Consider the following 17,859-nt stretch of genomic DNA (forward strand, 5'->3'; position numbering starts at 1 on the left):
GCATCGTCAATAGCCTCACTTTCGACTTACACGCACTTCCACCCAATCACATCACGTGAATACGATCTCAACATCAACGGCCACAATCGCGGAACTGGTTACACAATTAATGAAGTAACTGTGGAATTAATTCAATACAGACGAAGCCATCTGCCGCCTCTGGCCAGTTTTTTCTACTGCAACGTTTGTGGCAATCAAAGTCAACGGCCACCTTCCCTTGATGAGGTCCTCTAGACGTTGAGAAGAGGGGAAGGAAGGGTCGGCGCATTCCTTCCTCCAAAACTCAACCGTCGTGGCTGGCAAACGGGTTTCAGACGATCATAAACTCGACCCTTCTTTTTCGTTTCCTCCCTCGCCAATTTTTCGCCTTCATTCCATCGTTGACCAAACCATTGGCACATCCCTCTTGATGGCTTATATACACGATGCGAAACCGGAGTTACCACGGAATGACTACAGACTTCCAATCACCTCTCAGGTGGGAGAAACTTGCACGATGGACTCGAAAATGACAAGACGCCATCTGGGATGTCCCTGGATTAGTTAATTAATATCCAGTTAGCTTCACAGGTTCCACCAGGTCCATTCATCTCCACCAACCGATTCGAGATCACGATAGTTCAAACTATATTCTGTAGGGCTGCAAGTTATGCAACAACGTTGACGCCCAGTCTCTTTAGTCCACAAAACGGTCACACTATCGAACTCAATAAACGTCACAAAGCTGTCAGCTCCGATCTCACAAGGACGTGCAAAATGTCCAAAAAAAATTATTGATTCAAATCGTATTCCAATAGGTACAGGTATCAAAGTATTAAGTCGGTCCTGAGACCTTACGCACTCATATGTGCGTTTCTATAACCATATTGCCGTTTTCCCTCCTCCTGACAATTCCATAGATATATCATGATCCGAGACCTGAGTATTCCGTCTAATAGTACTTTTCCGAACCGTTTCCCAAAGCAGAAGAAAGCATAACTCCACAAACTCCGTCATCCCACGAATCCCTTTTTATTTCGATCGGCAGTCGATATCATCATTGCAAAAACAGTGCGCATGTCGCTGAAGCACGCATGCTGGCTTGGTATTACAGTGTGGCCCTGAGGAGGGGTTAGCAACCTGAATGGAAAAGTTTCGAGAAGGAGGGAAAACTGACCTGAGGCACGCTGGCTCATAACAGAAGTCTAATCGCAAATGTTGCATCGTCTCATTGCTCAAGAACGGGAACGAGCTGAGGGCACTTCTTGCCCTTGGGGGGCTTGGGAGCACCAGGCTTGACAACGCCGGTGGTGTCGTAAGGTCCGCGAGGCATGATGATGGTGGTTTTTGTTGTTTTGTTTTGGTGTTGGAACGGCACAAAAAAGGTTGGTTGTCCTAGAAGTTTGGACAAAGATGAAGATGCTGATGAGTTGTTTGGTAGAGTCGTTGGTTGTAGGTTTTGTTTGTGTGCGTGTGTGTGTGTGTTGTAATGCAGCAAGCAAGTAATGGCAAAGCTGAACTGAACTGAGATGAACTGAACTGAAAGATAGGAATCAAGGGCAACGCGCACAACGGGGTATTCTTAAAAAACCAAGAGAAACTGATCGCAGCAAAGAAATTATGACGGGGACCATTTTGTCTTAAATCTGAGAAAGGTACCCCCGAAATTTGATAGCTCGCGTGGCTTCAACGCACCGATGCTTTCAGGTCTGGCCATTACCTGGCGGTCAACGCACAAACACCCCCTGATAAGTTGTCGCTCTTAGCCCAGCTTTTGGAAGACGCCCCCCTGTGCCTGGTCCCATCCGTCCCATCCTAGCAGACCGCAGGCCTAGCTGTTCAGACCATCCCAGTGCTAGGATCGGCAGGGGCCGTGTGAGCCTCTCTGTCTTTTTAGCACTGGACTGGCCTAGCGACGGAACGCCAGCTCAAGTTGCCGGCCCTGGTTTTGGACTGGCCTGGGGGATTATCCAAATGTGGCAATTGTTTGTTACGAGGATCGGAAGTCATGTTTGAGGCGGGATGGTTCTTGGAGTCTCAATTTTCGATTTCAGTCAACATGACTTACATGGCTCACGAGAACTAGAGGAGGAGAGGAGAAAGGACGAATTTGGCTAGTCAGTTAGTCATGGCTGCACCTGTGTACTGTGCTTGCTGTACAGCGCTGTGCTGTACATACAGACAGTAAACGCAAGGCGAGCGAGATGATGAACCAGATCAAGGGCCAAGGGCGTTTGATACGGGTCAAGCCAGCCAGGGGTCGCCCAAAAAAGTTCAAGTGAAGGGATGGTGGATACAGCACCAGAGCAAGCTTGTGGGGAATCTCAGTCAGTGTCCGGGCAAGGATGAAGCTTGCAACTAGGGGCTTGTATTCCAAACAGAATTCTAGAAGAGGACGCCACGATTGATTTTGGGCTCAGAAGTCACTATACGTTGGGGCGCAAGGGGAAGCGAAGCAAAAAGAAAAAAAAAGGGACGGTGAGCGACTCAGCTGGACTATGATGACATCCAGATCCAATCTCGGTGTGTGGGATAGCACACAGGAATAGCTAGCATTTCATACATTGTGACAAGTCGGCTAAGCTCTCCATCCGACGACACATCATTCCCGTTGAGACAAGACCAAAAACAGGGAGACAGGTAGTAAAAAAGCCATTGGTTTTTTTTCTGTCAACCACTTAATTTAATTAATCAATGGCAGGCAAAAACAATGATTCAATACAAAAAGCAATAATTAAAACAGCATACGTACTCAGAGGCACTGATCGTTTCTTCTCTCGTCCTTTCCGTCATCATACCACACCGACCGACGAGTAGCTGCACGCACATGAGTGTGTCAAGTACACGTCTCCCCGGCTATTCAGGCCTTGATGCATAGGATTAGGGTCGATGGGCATATAGGTAGGGTCGTTGTACATACAGTAGAGGTGACGTCTGTTGTGTGTTGTATTGTTTTGTCCACCGCTTTCGGGTAGACCCTAGCCTTGGTGCTACCTACGTATTAAACAACCAGGCTGTTAAGTGGCAGTTGGGTCGGTCTGGTTGTGCTGTTACTCCATAATATCGACGAGCCAGTTCACAGTTCATGTTCATGTGGACTGTTTGATGGATTGTGTTTTACAATCGAAGACCCCTTTCCCATCTAGTCATCCCATCCCAACCCATCTACTCTGTACCCATCCACCCATTCCCATCCATTTCTTCCATCACCTAGGTAGCCAAGAATCTCCTTCGCACGAGCCAGTTCATTTCCCGAGCCACGTTATTATTTCATAGACCAGGGTCCAGCTTTTTTTTCTTCTTGTCTTCCATTCTTCCCCCCCAATCCTTGACTGACACTAGGAATAAAGAGCCCGGCCATCTGTCACAGCCCTGTCAAAAGGGACAAAAAGGTTCTGTATCATCAACGGCCAGCCCTTAGTTTCCTTTGAGTTTCCACTATCATCCGTTGGTGCGGTGCCATCGAGAGAATCATAAGCAACGCTGTCCAGGTCAAACTTTACGCTAATACGGGACACTCAAGTTTCCAGTTCCAGTTCCACGGTCCTGTGCCCTTTTCTGTCTGCCGATCGGTTCGGATAATGACTCCAAAGTTCCGGGAAGGATTAATTGATTAGGATTGTCAAAGGAAGGTCTCCAGTAGCAAGGGAAGAGTTTCCCGAGTACGGAATTTGTCGAGGGTAAGGATAATTGGTAAGGATGATGAATAGGGAATAGTTAGTTAGTTATGGGTAAGTAATTTATTTATTCTTCCGACAGTTTTGACAGGTTTCGGGTGTGAGGCAAACACAACTGCGACACGTCAAAGGCTGAGATGTAGGGGCGATCTTTTTTTGCGGAACAAAAAAAAAAAAAGAGGTTACTGTGTGTGTGCAACAATGACATACGAGGCTCAAGCTGACGCACAGGAATTTTTGATCAGTATTTTAATTCATGATACACAACATTATGACCTACAGTAAGGTACATTAATTCTGTAACGACCTCTCCAACTACCTGAGAGTAAACAAACTGTCACCGGTAATACTACCAACGTCAAGCAAAAAAGAACCAGGACAAGGATTCACGGATACGAACTAACCACAAGAACATGCTTTAATTTTTTATTTTGTTTTGTTTTTACGGAGTAGTACAACGGTCCTCAGCGATGAAGAAGGGTCTGAGAGCTTGATATGGCCAATCGGAGTCGATTCCACGAGAACGGTCCTGTCTAAGTGCCCTTGGAAATTCCCATCCATTTGTAGGCTCCTTTTTTTTTGTCCTCTTCTCTCACACCCCCAACCCCAACCCATCCCATCCCATTCCATCTGCCAGCGAGCAGGTAAATCAGGAGAAGGGCTTGTCCCGACTTTTCGCTGTGGGCTCTTTTCATTCCACCGGTACGTGTAACCGAAAGTGTTGGATCACCGGGGCGGGTCCTTCTTTGTCTTGTCCCTAGCTGGATGGGTTGCACCCAAGAATCAGAGCCCATCGATCCCTGTTTGCCATGCGATCAGAAGCGCTTTGGACATCTGACAGAAACCAGATGCCGTGCAAGTGCCGCTTCCTCAGGGCTCACTCACTCAGCTCCAAGGGAGACCGAAATGTTGGGGAAAGGGTGTGGGCGTGTGTGTGTCATATCGCGTCTTGTATGAGTCGAATGACTGACTGCATGCGCATATATGTAAGTGCCATCCTGTTAAAAAGTCCTTTTGTGCTGTAACATGTACACTTCACTACACACGCTGGCTTCGTTGTCTAGCTCGGCTTGCATTTCTGAGCCCAACTGGCAACGGAACGAAACCTGGAAAGCAAGCGTTGTCCGGACTGCAGGGGTCATATTCCCCGTTCGTCGCAACTCACTCTAACACCCCCGGACAGCGGCAGCGTCAGAACCGTGGCTCCGGTGCCGACGCTCTAATCTAGCCTCCATGTCACTCGCTGCTCTACATACCTACCTGGGCTAGCCTGGCTCTATTAGCTAGCTGGCCCGGGGGACCTGGGCAGGGTTTCAGGACCAAAACTCATCCACCTGTAAGCGCCATCGAATCGGTGACAGCATGGCATAAGCAAGGCTGGGCCTGGTCAAAATTCTGCTGTCCTGACCTGTCTGTGTAGGGTTTCAAAGCCCGTGATGGGGAACTTTACGATCCCAAACGCCCCCCAGACCGCTACATACATTGTACCTACATATGAGCTACCGGTGTACCGGCCGAGATGTCATGCTAAAAATGGTGATCCGCTTTGGAACAACGAGGCTTCCTTCCAGACGGTTGGGCATGGGCATGGGCCATCAAGCACAGTGATTTTCCAGGCGGTGGGAGAAGTTCCAGAAGATTTCCCAACGAGTCAACCCTGCAAGGAAGCATTGCGTCAAGGGTACGCGAGCCGAAAATCTCAAATAGGAGTTTTGTCTCGTCATAGAGACTATGCGGTATGAGGTGAAACGAGTCCAGACCGACTCGTTCTTCCAATGCGGTGGGTAGAATCAGTGACGATGTTTCAATAATATCGGAACACCGCCTACCGACATCATGGTCTAGCCTCGGCATAATTTGCAGACGTGGCTCACTTGCTTTGACTCCGGTATAATGGTCGGTATAAACGTTTGTGTCGGTCTGGAAGCCTGTAAGGGGACATTCATGGATGCTTGATCTGTGGAATCTAATGTGGAAATGTGATCGCTCACTCCGATGAGAGATTGAGTAAGGAATAGCTGTTGTCTGATATACATGAATGAGGCTGTTTTGTTTGCCAGCCTTGAACCCAAAGACAGAGAGACCTGTTTCACAAGAGACGAGACAAGAGATAAGAGTAATCAACGCCCCTAATCTACCTAGGGAGGGAGGAGCTATTGTTGTAAAGCGACATGTACAATGCAACTCACTTGGCGGTCTATTCATGCAGTTCCAGGGTCTAAATCATACATGATAGACCAGCTCTGCATTTAAAATACTCCGTAGCCGCCATGTAGATCTACAAACTGCAGCAAAAAAGCAATGTTGGTTGCATGAGGCTACAGGTGGCCAAGGGCCTATCAGGTCGATATGGCTGGGGTTTCATGCACTCGTATTGATGACTCGCAATGTTTGTATAGATTAAATTGAGTTTGAATCATGTACCGTCGCAGTAGAGAATACCGTTTATCAGGGGAAATGTACTTAGTTTGTCTGTGCAGGTATTAAACGCGAGTCAAAGACTCAAACTACAGCCGAGACCAAAGCTACCGACTACGTTATCTCATCGTAGCACTCTCTGTACTACGTAGCACTCGGTCATGACTCCACCATAGCTATCAAATTACTCACCATCAGTCTTTCATCATGTCTGTGTCTATCAAAGTATATTATATTGCTTCATCATTCATTTATTTTCCTGCAGTACCTCCTCGCAAGCCACACTTGTTTGATATGCATGTTCTTCACCACGTGACCTATAATGTCTGCCTTCCATATGCGTCTAGCGCTTGCTCAGGCCCGACGTGATCCGCCCCCATCTTGGGGCTGGAGCCAAAGCCAAACGCGCTTCATCTCGAAACAGCTCAGCTTCATATTGACCTCCACTCTACGGCTTTAATAAGGGCCTGTCCTGACTTATACCGCCTGCAGTATTATCGCACTATTGTATTATTTTATTTTTGTTTTATTTCTATTTCTGCAATGCCTGCCTGCCATGGCTGTCGAGTGCGCAAGGTCAAGTGTGATGACGGAAACCCCTGCTCGCCTTGCCGTCAGTTCGATGTCCAATGCATCAGGTCAACGGTACCCAGGAAACGTCAGAATCCCAAGCGAGGACGTCTTGTAGCTCAGGCCAGAGAAGGCAATCTACAACAGCAGACGGTTCTTTCGCCAAGCGCGTCCGTGTCTCCCTCGGCAGTTCATTCAACGCCTCATGCAGCTAGCGAATGGCCTCCAGGGAGTAGCCCTGGTTCAGCATCAGCAACAGGACCTTTCTCCCCAAACTCCGAGGCCTTTACCAATGGTTTCTTTCACTCGCTGCTGCCAGAGTTTGAAAAGGTTGTGTACCCTTTCAGTCCTGCAATTACCCCCGAGGAAATACTGGCGTCAATATCCATGATGCATCATAATCCCGAGGACGCAGCTCTGGTATACGCATATGCTGCCGTCACCACCTTTTTATCACAGACGGCAGACAACTCACACGGTAGCGTAGCAGCGCAAATAAGCAACCTGGTATACCACAGTCTCGAAGCACATCATCGTGCCGGCATCAGTAGTCATGGTCCAGGACGCGTAGATGAGGGGGTGTCTCACAGCATCAAGCGCATCGTTACATGTATCTACCTCGAGATTTCAACAATGGGCTTAACTCGCCTCGACCGAAGTTTCAGCTTCATACGGGAGGCTATATCATTAATCCAAGTCATGGAGGTCCAGCAACGGACGTTACCAGACCCGGCAAGGACACCATATTCGATGGCCCGGTTCCAGCAAGTTTACTGGGAGGCATACATACACGAAAGGTTTCTAACCATCGCCGATGGATATCCTAGCATTATGCCCCCTCTTCATACAAACCTCTCGGCTACAGATGCCTCCACACCGGAACACATCAGAGTTGGGTTTAACTGCTTAATAGAACTCTTTCTGATTCTGGACGAGACATTCCTCGCATGTTGGCAATCGCAACGGGGTTCAATCGGTGGGCTAACGGTGCAGTGGATCGAGAACAAGCAGGTGCAGCTTGACCAGGCTGAGATGAACGCCGCGTCGGCCGAAGCAAGGATGAGCACTGCTGGACACGCTGGCTTTACGGAACTACAACGTGCCGACCTCTTCATCACGAGACTTTGGCTGCGCACATTACTCTGGCAGCTGGCTCTGTCACAAGGTCTTCTCCACTCTGGATCCTCCGACACAACGCATGAAGGACTGTCACTGCAGTTCCCAGCATCACGTCTGTCAATACAACTCCGCAGCCTTGTTGGCAGGCTGGATAGTATTGTGAGTATAGCAACCCAAGGCAGCGGCATCATACAAAAGCTCTTTGAGATTGCCAGCACAATCGCCGACGTTCTTGCTCTTCCTGCGGGCCACGACGCAGAAGACGGGCTTCGTTCACATGTCAAAGATTTCCTATATGTTGTCAATTTCCTTCTGGAGTTGGGATTGATGAGAGAGAACCAGAAGGAGTATCTGCGTGAGAAATATCACATGTTGCAACCGTTGAATACAGAAGAGGATATGCCTGCACATAATGGAGAGCAGGCGGTCGTGTCTTGACATGACAAAGTCAATGAGGATATCTGATTATTTAGCCAGGATAGGTCGTTAACGTTGTGACTCTTCACATATTAGTCAACAGTAATAACATGCATTATGAGTTATGATTACCAAGCTTCACTAACTTAGGAGACATGTTCAAAAAGAGGAATGTCTTCTTTAGGTTTAGACAAGGTAATACGGAAATAATGTCAAAATTAAAGTGCATGCAAAGTCGACATCTTGCATGTAACTATCAATTCGGCTTCAAACTCAGCTTCTGCATGCGCATACAAGGATTTCTAGCGCCACCAGAAAAAAAAGTCACCCCCACTCACACAACGTGAAACATAGAAACCAATTCACGTACCCTGAAGCTTCAACATCAAATATGCATTTTCAACCTGTCGAGGAAATGACTGACGAACCATATATCGCTCGTCCTCAGGATGATCCTCAACCGGATCATCGGGAAACAAATGATGCGCTAGATGACGTCTTTGGCTCGGGTCCCTCATCACCTACAGAGCATCATCACAACGATGAGTCAAGCGCAGCTCACCCTTCTGATATCCGTCGACTACAGACAGAACATACCACAGCTGGATATCGTGAGGGTATTACTGTCTCTAAGGAGAGCAGTATTCAGGCTGGTTTCGACGAGGGGTTCAGTCTTGGCGCAAGCGTAGGACTTAGAGCAGGTCAACTGCTTGGTCTGCTAGAAGGCATCGCAGAAGCCGTCCACAACCTCAAAGACGCAGATTCTTCCAAAGTCGCCGAACTTACAAAGCAAGCACGCGAGGAACTCAGCACAGAGGGTATCTTCAAGCCCGAGTACTGGGCTGAAGACGGAAACTGGAAGTACGAAGTCAAACCCGCCGCGGGAGCAGAGCAAGTTGTCTTTGCGGATGTGGCGGATGCGCATCCATTGGTGAAGAAGTGGACAGAGATTATCGAGGAGCAGGTCAAGTTGTGGAAGATTAATAGGAGCGTTTTGGATGATGAGACGGGTGTAAGGTTGGAGAGTGTGATGGATGACACGCCGGGGTCGGGGGCTGCGCCGGTGGCCAAGAAGCCTTTGGATTGGTGAGGCTGTTGAGGGCCTTGGAAGACAACTATAGAAAAAGCAAGGGATTCGTGAGATTAGAGTGGAAAGTATTGAGGTAGGTCTCTATCTTTCTTGAATAACGCTGGCAAGCTAACGATTGTCAGAATGGAATATTCCAGAAGGGATTGAGATCTAATGCAGATCATATCATATCCACAAGATTCCACTACGAGTTTCTCCACGTTGACACTGCGTGGCAAGTTTACATGAAGTCCAAGGCAGCGTATGGGGATGACACTGCTCAACATCTCACATGTCACCTATCAGTAACCAGGGGTAGCCTCTGGGCCTTGTTCCCTGGCCTTAAATTTCAGGTTACAATTATACATGGACCAAATACGAAGTCTGATATGAAAAACAAGGAATATACATCAACCGAGTTGGATGTGGTGCTGTGATGCTTTTTCCTGTATGACTTGTTCTCTCGTTTTGCTAGACTAATAATCTCACACCCCAACAACATGACAACCAGGTAGCTGACCGAAGAGAGAAGTGGCATGACATATATGGCCTTCTAATAATAGACGTTGGCCATGCTTTGGCTGATGTGTCGTATTGGCATGCGCTCTGTCACAAAGTTGCTTAGAGCCCATGCACCTGCGTGCCCTGAATCCAGTATCAAGCTTGTCCACACACCGGGCACTGTATAGTTGAATGATTGAAAAGATTACTGCCGTTGATAAGCCCGGCCGCGCATTGGGCTACCTTAATGTTTGTTATTTTGGGTGGCGCAACCCACCGCCTTCTCATACACCGACAATTGAACAGCCGATATTCTTTCCGAAACTCGAAACTTTTGTAAACACCATCTGAGCGCTATCAGCGCCCCTGTCCCTTTGAGACTGCGTGCCCCTTGCGTCCCCAGTGCTTGGCCGGGAAGATTGGGGCTTGAAGGTGACTCTTATCGCTGCCACTCCAACCCATCCACTCTGACAGCTCAAACTGCCGTGCGGTGCTTGTGGCTTTCGATAGAGTGGCAGTATCGAATGCATGCGCGTGGCAAATTTCTTCGCAATGTTGGGGACAGCCCGAACCTGCCAAGTGTCCCAATCATGACCTGAAAGATACCCCTTTGTGCCTGGACCAGAAGGCCAACGAGTCGACTCTTCGTGTGTTCCATGGCTCAGAGTAATGTGCATATCGTGTGTCGTGTGTCGTGTATCTTGTATCACGTATCTCATGTCTCATTTTCTAATTCGTGATTCATAGGGGTTGTCGATCCTCAACTTCAACCATTGACATACTCCTGAAGCGTCTTGGCCACGTCTTCGATACGCTCGTACTTGCCATACAACTCCTTAGTCGTCTCCCAATCACGGCCTTCTCTGCCAAACATCATGAGCTTGATAACCTTGCCGTCGCTGTCCATAACAACTCTGCCGCTTCGGTCATCAGCCCAGGAAAACCTGATCTGCTTGGCCTCGATGTCCGCTATTCCAACCTCAACAATGTCATCGGGCAAGACTGTGTCGTCAATTCTGCCGTGTAGCCCCAGGCTTCGTCTCAAATCGGCGGAAACACCCAATCTGTTATGATACCGCACAATCTCCCGTCGTAGCGTTCTGACAAATCGATCCAAGTCCTGCTGCGGAGGACTATCACTTTCTGGTCGTGGAGCTGGGAGATGGCGCGCCACCAATCCAGCGATGGGAATCGCAGGAGGGAGTGTATTTCTGTGAACGCGCATGTATTTTGAGTTGAAGTATGGTCGGTTGAGAAAGACGTAGTATGGTTGCAAGAACTGGCTCTTGGACATTATTTCGAATCGTAAGCCCAAAATATGGCCGCCGTCGACTGCATTGGGATCTGGATCGTGGACTTTGAAGGCCGTGACAGAGCTACACAAGCGGTAAAGGTTTTGTTGTGTATAGGCCGTCTGCTTTTCGGACTGACTGAGGACTTTGGTGTGGGCCGAGGACTTGCGGGATGAGAACCCTTTGGTTGACTTGAGGAGAGCTTGCGTCGAGGGTGCGGAGAGGATAGTAGATGTTTGGATCTTGAGCGACTTGCGCAATGCAGCAGCTGTCGTGCGCGTTAGACAGTGTTTTGAATGCGCCGTTGGCTTTGGCTACCGACCTTGTTCTTTGAGGGCCGCAATTTCCTGATCAATAAGTTCGCTTTCTGTTGGAGGAGGACTTTCGGATGGCATGATGAGGTCAGTATTGGGCGATATGGTGAATTGTGAAATTGAGGTTGCGATGAAGATGACGATGATGCTGTTTTGGTCTGTTTACAAAACAATGCTTGGAGAGTCACGATTGGTGGAAGCTCTGACAGGGACATTGATAAGATAAGACTTGTAGCACCCGCTTTCTGACTTGCATGCCCCGTATCGACTAAATTAACTAGATTACTTTGGGCTTGATCACATGGAAGTGATTTCTAATGGTATGGGATCTTTTCCAGTATCGATTGATGGGTATGATGATATACCCGTATTGAGTATATTCTGTCTTTTTGTAAGCATCTTTGATGTTTTGGTCCCCTGATTTGTCACAGCCATTGAATATCACATAGTGACAGATTATAGGAGGTGTCATTGGCTAACCTACCACAAGTGTTACCCAAGCCCCGGAACATCGACAGCGTCCAACCCCTGACGCGCTTCCCTTTTGGGGAAAACTGAGTTCGGAGAGTGCTTGGCTTTCGGGGTTGAGCAGATCTATTTTGCTTGGTCCTCTCTGCGGTTTGTGAAGAAGGCGTCCCTACTTGTTCTGGAATCTTCACTCTACATTTGTATTCATATATGTAAATATCTCATTCCTCACTCCTTTACGTCAGACTGAGATATATCTCTACCATTGCCACCAGAAAGAACCTGTCTCCAAAAGGCCAGCTAAGAACAAAAAAACCCCGTCTCTATCACTATTCCCATTCAAGATTCTAGATCCATCCCCAGATAGAAAACAACCCAATCATATCCCATCTCTAAGAGGCCACGGTAGCGGGAGCCTGCAAGGTCCTCTTTTTCTGCCTAGGCCAGCCCGTATCCGAAACGTCTACAGTGACCTTCTCTTCTGAATCAAATCTGAGGCCCGCTTGAGATTTCCAACCATTCATTCCTGGTACAGCAACGACTGGACGGACAACTTTCCTTCCTTCCTATCGGCTGCACTCCTTCAACTTACATCCATTCTTACTCTCACTCTCACTCTAGTTATTCTTTTCTGCTACGTATCTTCTTCTTCATCTACAACTTCTTCGCTTCAAACAATCTTCAACTCTTCTCCTATATTTGTACTTCCCCATAAAATACGTCACGCAAACGAGACAGATCCATCGAATCGCACCCGCATCTGACTTTGACGCTTTCGACGCCTCCTTGTCGCATTCGTTCAACCCCCCTTTACAATCTACACCACCACTTTCTTTAATACGCGCCGTCGCCTCGAGCCTCTTTCCCTCCGGCACCTATGACCGCCAGAGCTCGACGACCCCAGAACAAACCCGCCCGGCCGCCCCTGACAATCAAAACTGACGAAACAGAGGATGCGAATGGGAACGGTCACATCAACGGCAACGGCAAAATGAGCAGCGGAGTAGAGATGCGCCGAAAGGCTGCTAATCCAGGAGACGAGAATGTCGCTGCAAACTTCATCAAGAGCGAGTCCTTTTCCCTCGACGATCCTGTTCCCAAGACACCAGCCCTCAACGACCATGGCTTCTTCGAGCTTCCTCGACAGGACCAGAGAAGTTTCCTTCTCTTGGTGCTTTTATACTTCTTGCAGGGTATTCCCATGGGCCTAGCGACGGGTTCCGTGCCTTTCCTGCTCAAGAACCATATGTCTTACAGTGAGATTGGCGTCTTTAGTTTGGCCTCATATCCTTACTCTCTGAAGCTCCTCTGGAGTCCTTTCGTGGACGCTGTCTGGAGCCCCAAGATTGGTCGACGCAAGACTTGGATTGTCCCAATTCAGTTTCTCTCTGGTTTCGGCATGGTGTGGCTTGGATCACACGTTGAAAGCATGATGGACACGGCCGGAAAGCCCGGCGGCATGACAGCTTTCTCGTTCATGCTGTGGTGGTTCTTCCTCGTCCTCATGTGCGCCACCCAGGATATTGCTGTAGATGGCTGGGCCCTGACACTCCTGACTCCTGGAAACGTATCATACGCTTCAACTGCGCAAACTGTTGGCCTCACCGCTGGCCACTTCATGTCTTATACTGTTTTCCTTGCTTTCAACGCCGCCGACTTTGCCAACAAATGGTTCCGAACCGTTCCTTCTGATGAAGGTCTTCTCTCGCTCGGAGGATACCTCAAGTTCTGGGGTTGGTCCTACATCATTGTCACCATTGGACTTGGACTTTTGAAGAAGGAGGACAAGTCGCAAAACGAAGATGGTGTCTGGGATGTCTACCGCATCATGTGGGGTATTCTGAAGCTTAAGAACGTCCAGACCATCATTATTGTTCATCTCATCGCCAAGATTGGCTTCCAAGCTAACGACGGTGTCACCAACTTGAAGCTTCTGGACAAGGGATTCGGCAAGGATAACATGGCTTTGACCGTTCTTATTGATTTCCCCTTCGAGATCGGCCTGGGTTACTATGCTGGAATGTGGTCTCAAAAGTACACCCCAATGCGTCTTTGGTGCTGGGGCTTTGTTGGTAGACTTGTCGCCGCTCTGTCTGCCCAATTTGTCGTCGCAATCTTTCCTTCCGAGGGAGTCACATCTTGGTATCTATTGGTGGTTATTGCCGAGCACTTGTTCTCGACCTTTACCAATACCATTATGTTTGTTGCAGTCTCGGCTTTCCATGCCCGAGTCTCGGATCCTGTCATTGGCGGTACCTACATGACGCTTCTCGCAACGTAAGTAGTACACATCTCGTATTCAAAATGTACAAGCTAACAACTCAGCGTATGCAACCTTGGTGGTACGTTCCCTAGGTACTTTGTTCTACAGCTCGTCGACAGCTTTACAGTGGCCACATGCCACCCTGGCAAGTCTGGCGCATCAACATTGAAGGGCACCCTCGTCACCGAGGCATTTTCATGCGCAGTGCAGTCCGAGAAGGAGCGATGTGAAGCCGGTGGCGGAACATGCGAAATGACCCATGATGGATACTACACGGTAAACATTCTCTGTGTATTGTTTGGCGCTGCGACATTCTTCTGGTATATCAAGCCTAAGGTGATGCATCTCCAGAGTCTGCCATTACGCGCATGGAGATTGACAAATGAGAACAAGCGATAAAGCAAGAGAAGGAAAGAGTTGAGAATATAGAAAGGCTACATGTATGGGCAGTAAAGTGAAGAAGGCCCGCGCTGCAATGTTCGATACCCGCGGAAATAGTAGTATAATATACAGACGGTCAATTAAACGGACAGCTCGTGCATATAGGTCATTTGTATGGCCGTGACACCAGTTCCACATATATCTCCAAGTAGCTATTGAATGACAAGCGCATAAACCGATTGGAAGCAGACAGCCAAATTCTTAAAGATTAATGATGCGCTGTTGAATGGACAGCCCCCAGGTAGGATTGATTGTTGGATTGGCAATTCATATCATGCATGCAGCCTGACAAAGCACCCCTGCGTGGCATTTCCCGTTTAAACAAATGCCAACAGCTGAATGATGGACCCGACCTGGTTTCGGAACAAGCATGACATCGACTGGCCATCACAATGTCCAGTAGCACTCCCATTGCAAAGGCAAACAACACGATTCGTATGCTTGATCAAGACCATGGAGATGTGTTTTGCAGGGCATTTTCGAATCTGTTGTCAACCGACATCGCCGAGCATACATATGCTCAGATCCTGGATGGGCTACCAACTGAAGATTCACTCTTGGAGGGATCCCCTTATATAGAAGGCCACCCTGTTTCTGAGTTGGAGCACACTCGGATCTGTGAGGGATTTCTTGAAAAGTCACGTCGAATGCGTGCAGCTCTTAACCCGTATGATCTACAGTTTGATGAATATGTAAGTAGGATCAGCTTAGGAATGCGTTATAGTGTACTGATATGAACACCAGATTTTGAGCTCGTTCTAAGAAGCTACTAAGGACTCTGAAGAATACGGTCTTCGTCTGATAGAACTCACAGTTGTCGCTTGTCACTAGGTCGCTGTCTACCTCTTCAATCTTGACGATGGAGTACACAAGCACCAGCTATATGAGGACTGGGCACAACAACGCCAAATGGAGCAAGTTTTGGCATCGGAAGTCAGAGACGTTATTCCACCCTGTGCGTTTTTCCATACATCATACTACTATTTCGACCAATATCCCCAAGGACTTGCAGATGTCGTTGGATACTGGGCAGAAGGACAGATTTTCGGGGGCGTTGTCGTCTTTGACCGCAGAGAGACCGAGTCAGAGGTATGTTGCTCGTATAAAAAACAAAGACACGAGTCTCATTATTCTCAGTGCAAATCTATGTGGATACATGGAGCCCGATTGAGAGGTCCAAGGACTCTTTATCCGCCCACACCAGATCAATTCGACTCTCTCATCAACTTTTTACTATCTGATCCAAAAGAAGGGGCTACTTGCCCTTTGCCGATCCATGGGACCAACGAGAATCGCCCCCGGTGGCATCCGTATGATGCACTCGCAAAGTATCACATTTTCCGCGACAAGTACATAGTCCGTAACACGGAGTATATACGGAGAGAAGGAGGAATAGTTACTGACGAGGAGATTGCAGCTGCATCGGCGCGCCTGAAAGAGGTGACCCCCTCGTCGCCTTGCTGGCATCCAAGTCTTGAGAAACATAAATGATCAAAATACATACATTACATATTTGTCGAAGCCGTGTTGTTGGTATCTAGTCAGAAAAGTATCATTGATTGTAGACTACCATTACTCCCTAATTGATTGGTAACCATTTTATGGAGATAAGAACTCATGATCTGATGTGTCGCATTGGGTGTATCATGAGACATATTGCTGCTGTTAGTCATGATTTATTGCCGCCAAAGTGGTTGCTTTCTGATATTTGACATCATGAACTCACCCATGAAGATAATAATTAAGTTAATTCATTTAATATGCTAGAGATGGTATCGCTGCCAATATGGATTAGATAACCTCACGTTTGTTCTGTGTACTTGGTGATAAGCATGTATGTTTACTTGATTGATGCTTCAAAACCTTGCCGGGATGATAAATGCGTAAGTAGTATCCGTCACAGTTGATGGGGCAGAAGCGAGGGATGGAAACAACTACGCACAAATAACCCTCAATTCTCTTTCTCTAATTTCTTTCCCTTCTTAATCACCTGATATCAACATCCCCAAAAGCTTCATTCCCTACTTAGTCTCCGTTGTCCGGGATCCGGACGTCAGTTAACCAACCCCGCCCGACCATCCGTCCGGGCCTCCGCGTCCGCACCCGCATCCCGAATCTCCGCCCGGAGACTCACTCACCCACGCACTCATTTTGTTGCGCCAACTGACCAAGTCTTCATCCTCAACTTCAACCAAACAAAATGGCTACACCCGCAAACACCACCGCAGAGGCCCTCGCCTCAGAGGAAGCCTATTTCTCTCAAAACCCTCCCCCGCGCAACCTGGCAGCCCACACAGCCCTTGCAGATGGCTTCATTTCCTCCCACGCCGCTGCAGGCCGCCGCGTCGTCCTAGTCACATCGGGTGGCACAACTGTTCCCCTGGAGAAGCAGACAGTCCGCTACATTGACAACTTCAGTGCTGGTACCCGTGGCGCTACGAGCGCAGAGTACTTTCTCGAAGCTGGCTACGCCGTCATCTTCTTGCATCGCCAGTTCAGTCTGCTGCCGTACTCGAGACACTACTCGCACGCTACAGACTGCTTTCTGGACTTTTTGACCGAGGATGCTGATGATAGGATTGCTGTGAGGGGCGAGGTGCAGGATAAGATGAGAGAGGTGCTGAGAAAGTATCGTAAGGCGAGGGATAATAACATGCTTCTCACTCTGCCCTTTGTCACTATTGTCGACTACCTCCACGAGCTGCGTGAAATCGCCCGGCTCATGCGTCCCCTCGGCCCATCTGGCCTCCTGTACCTCGCCGCTGCCGTGTCAGACTTTTTTGTTCCTCCCGACCGCATGGCCGAGCACAAGATCCAGTCTACCAACGCTGTTGAGCAGAAGCGCACAGAAGAAGAGGAGACTTTTGACAACTTTGACTCATCTCCTTCTGTCCCGCGCTCAAAGCGTCTCATTGTTGATCTCGACCCCGTTCCCAAGTTCCTCAAGAACCTTGTCGACGGCTGGGCGCCAGAGGGCATGATTGTGTCTTTCAAACTCGAGACAGATCCTGCGCTGCTCGTTCGCAAGGCTCGCTACAGTCTTGATCGCTACCAGCACCATCTCGTCATCGGAAACCTGCTCTCAACGCGAAAGTGGGAGGTTGTCTTTGTGAGTCCTAGAAGGGATGATCGCTGGGTGCGCGTGCCTCGAGAGGGCGGTTGGGGAGAGGCTGAAGAGAGGCCACTCGTTGCAGAGGAACTGCCAGCCCAAGATCCTGACCTTGAGATCGAATCTCTTATTATCCCTGCCGTCCAGGAGCTACATGGTGAGCACATCAAGGGGCAGAGTAAGAAGTAAATAAAGGATGAGTCAAAATATAACATAATATAC

At 48.5% G+C, this 17,859-nt stretch overlaps 6 protein-coding genes across 6 annotated transcripts; 5 read left to right on the top strand and 1 right to left on the bottom strand.

Moving 5' to 3' along the window:
- Positions 1-6,617: 6,617 nt before the first annotated feature.
- FGSG_08808 (uncharacterized protein) lies at positions 6,618-8,201 on the top strand (the record flags this gene model as incomplete). Its single annotated transcript, XM_011321610.1, has 1 exon — positions 6,618-8,201. One exon carries the CDS (start codon positions 6,618-6,620, stop codon positions 8,199-8,201), a length of 1,584 nt encoding a protein of 527 aa, XP_011319912.1.
- A 370-nt stretch (positions 8,202-8,571) lies between these two features.
- FGSG_08807 (uncharacterized protein) lies at positions 8,572-9,270 on the top strand (the record flags this gene model as incomplete). Its single annotated transcript, XM_011321611.1, has 1 exon — positions 8,572-9,270. The coding sequence occupies one exon, from the start codon at positions 8,572-8,574 to the stop codon at positions 9,268-9,270; it is 699 nt and encodes a 232-aa protein (XP_011319913.1).
- Positions 9,271-10,516: 1,246 nt separating this feature from the next.
- On the bottom strand, positions 10,517-11,437 carry FGSG_08806 (uncharacterized protein; the record flags this gene model as incomplete). The annotated part of the gene is made up of 2 exons (XM_011321612.1): positions 10,517-11,310; positions 11,365-11,437. The coding sequence occupies 2 exons, from the start codon at positions 11,435-11,437 to the stop codon at positions 10,517-10,519; spliced, it is 867 nt and encodes a 288-aa protein (XP_011319914.1).
- Positions 11,438-12,085: 648 nt separating this feature from the next.
- On the top strand, positions 12,086-14,486 carry FGSG_08805 (uncharacterized protein; the record flags this gene model as incomplete). The annotated part of the gene is made up of 2 exons (XM_011321613.1): positions 12,086-14,101; positions 14,180-14,486. Exons 1-2 carry the CDS (start codon positions 12,702-12,704, stop codon positions 14,484-14,486), a joined length of 1,707 nt encoding a protein of 568 aa, XP_011319915.1. The 5' UTR covers positions 12,086-12,701.
- A 434-nt stretch (positions 14,487-14,920) lies between these two features.
- On the top strand, positions 14,921-16,019 carry FGSG_08804 (uncharacterized protein; the record flags this gene model as incomplete). The annotated part of the gene is made up of 3 exons (XM_011321614.1): positions 14,921-15,220; positions 15,360-15,617; positions 15,666-16,019. 3 exons carry the CDS (start codon positions 14,921-14,923, stop codon positions 16,017-16,019), a joined length of 912 nt encoding a protein of 303 aa, XP_011319916.1.
- Positions 16,020-16,728: 709 nt separating this feature from the next.
- FGSG_08803 (uncharacterized protein) lies at positions 16,729-17,826 on the top strand (the record flags this gene model as incomplete). The annotated part of the gene is made up of 1 exon (XM_011321615.1): positions 16,729-17,826. The coding sequence occupies one exon, from the start codon at positions 16,729-16,731 to the stop codon at positions 17,824-17,826; it is 1,098 nt and encodes a 365-aa protein (XP_011319917.1).
- Between the last annotated feature and the right edge of the window lie 33 nt (positions 17,827-17,859).

This window comes from Fusarium graminearum, chromosome 2 (genome assembly GCF_000240135.3).
Source record: "Fusarium graminearum PH-1 chromosome 2, whole genome shotgun sequence".
Taxonomy (NCBI): Eukaryota; Fungi; Ascomycota; class Sordariomycetes; order Hypocreales; family Nectriaceae; genus Fusarium; species Fusarium graminearum.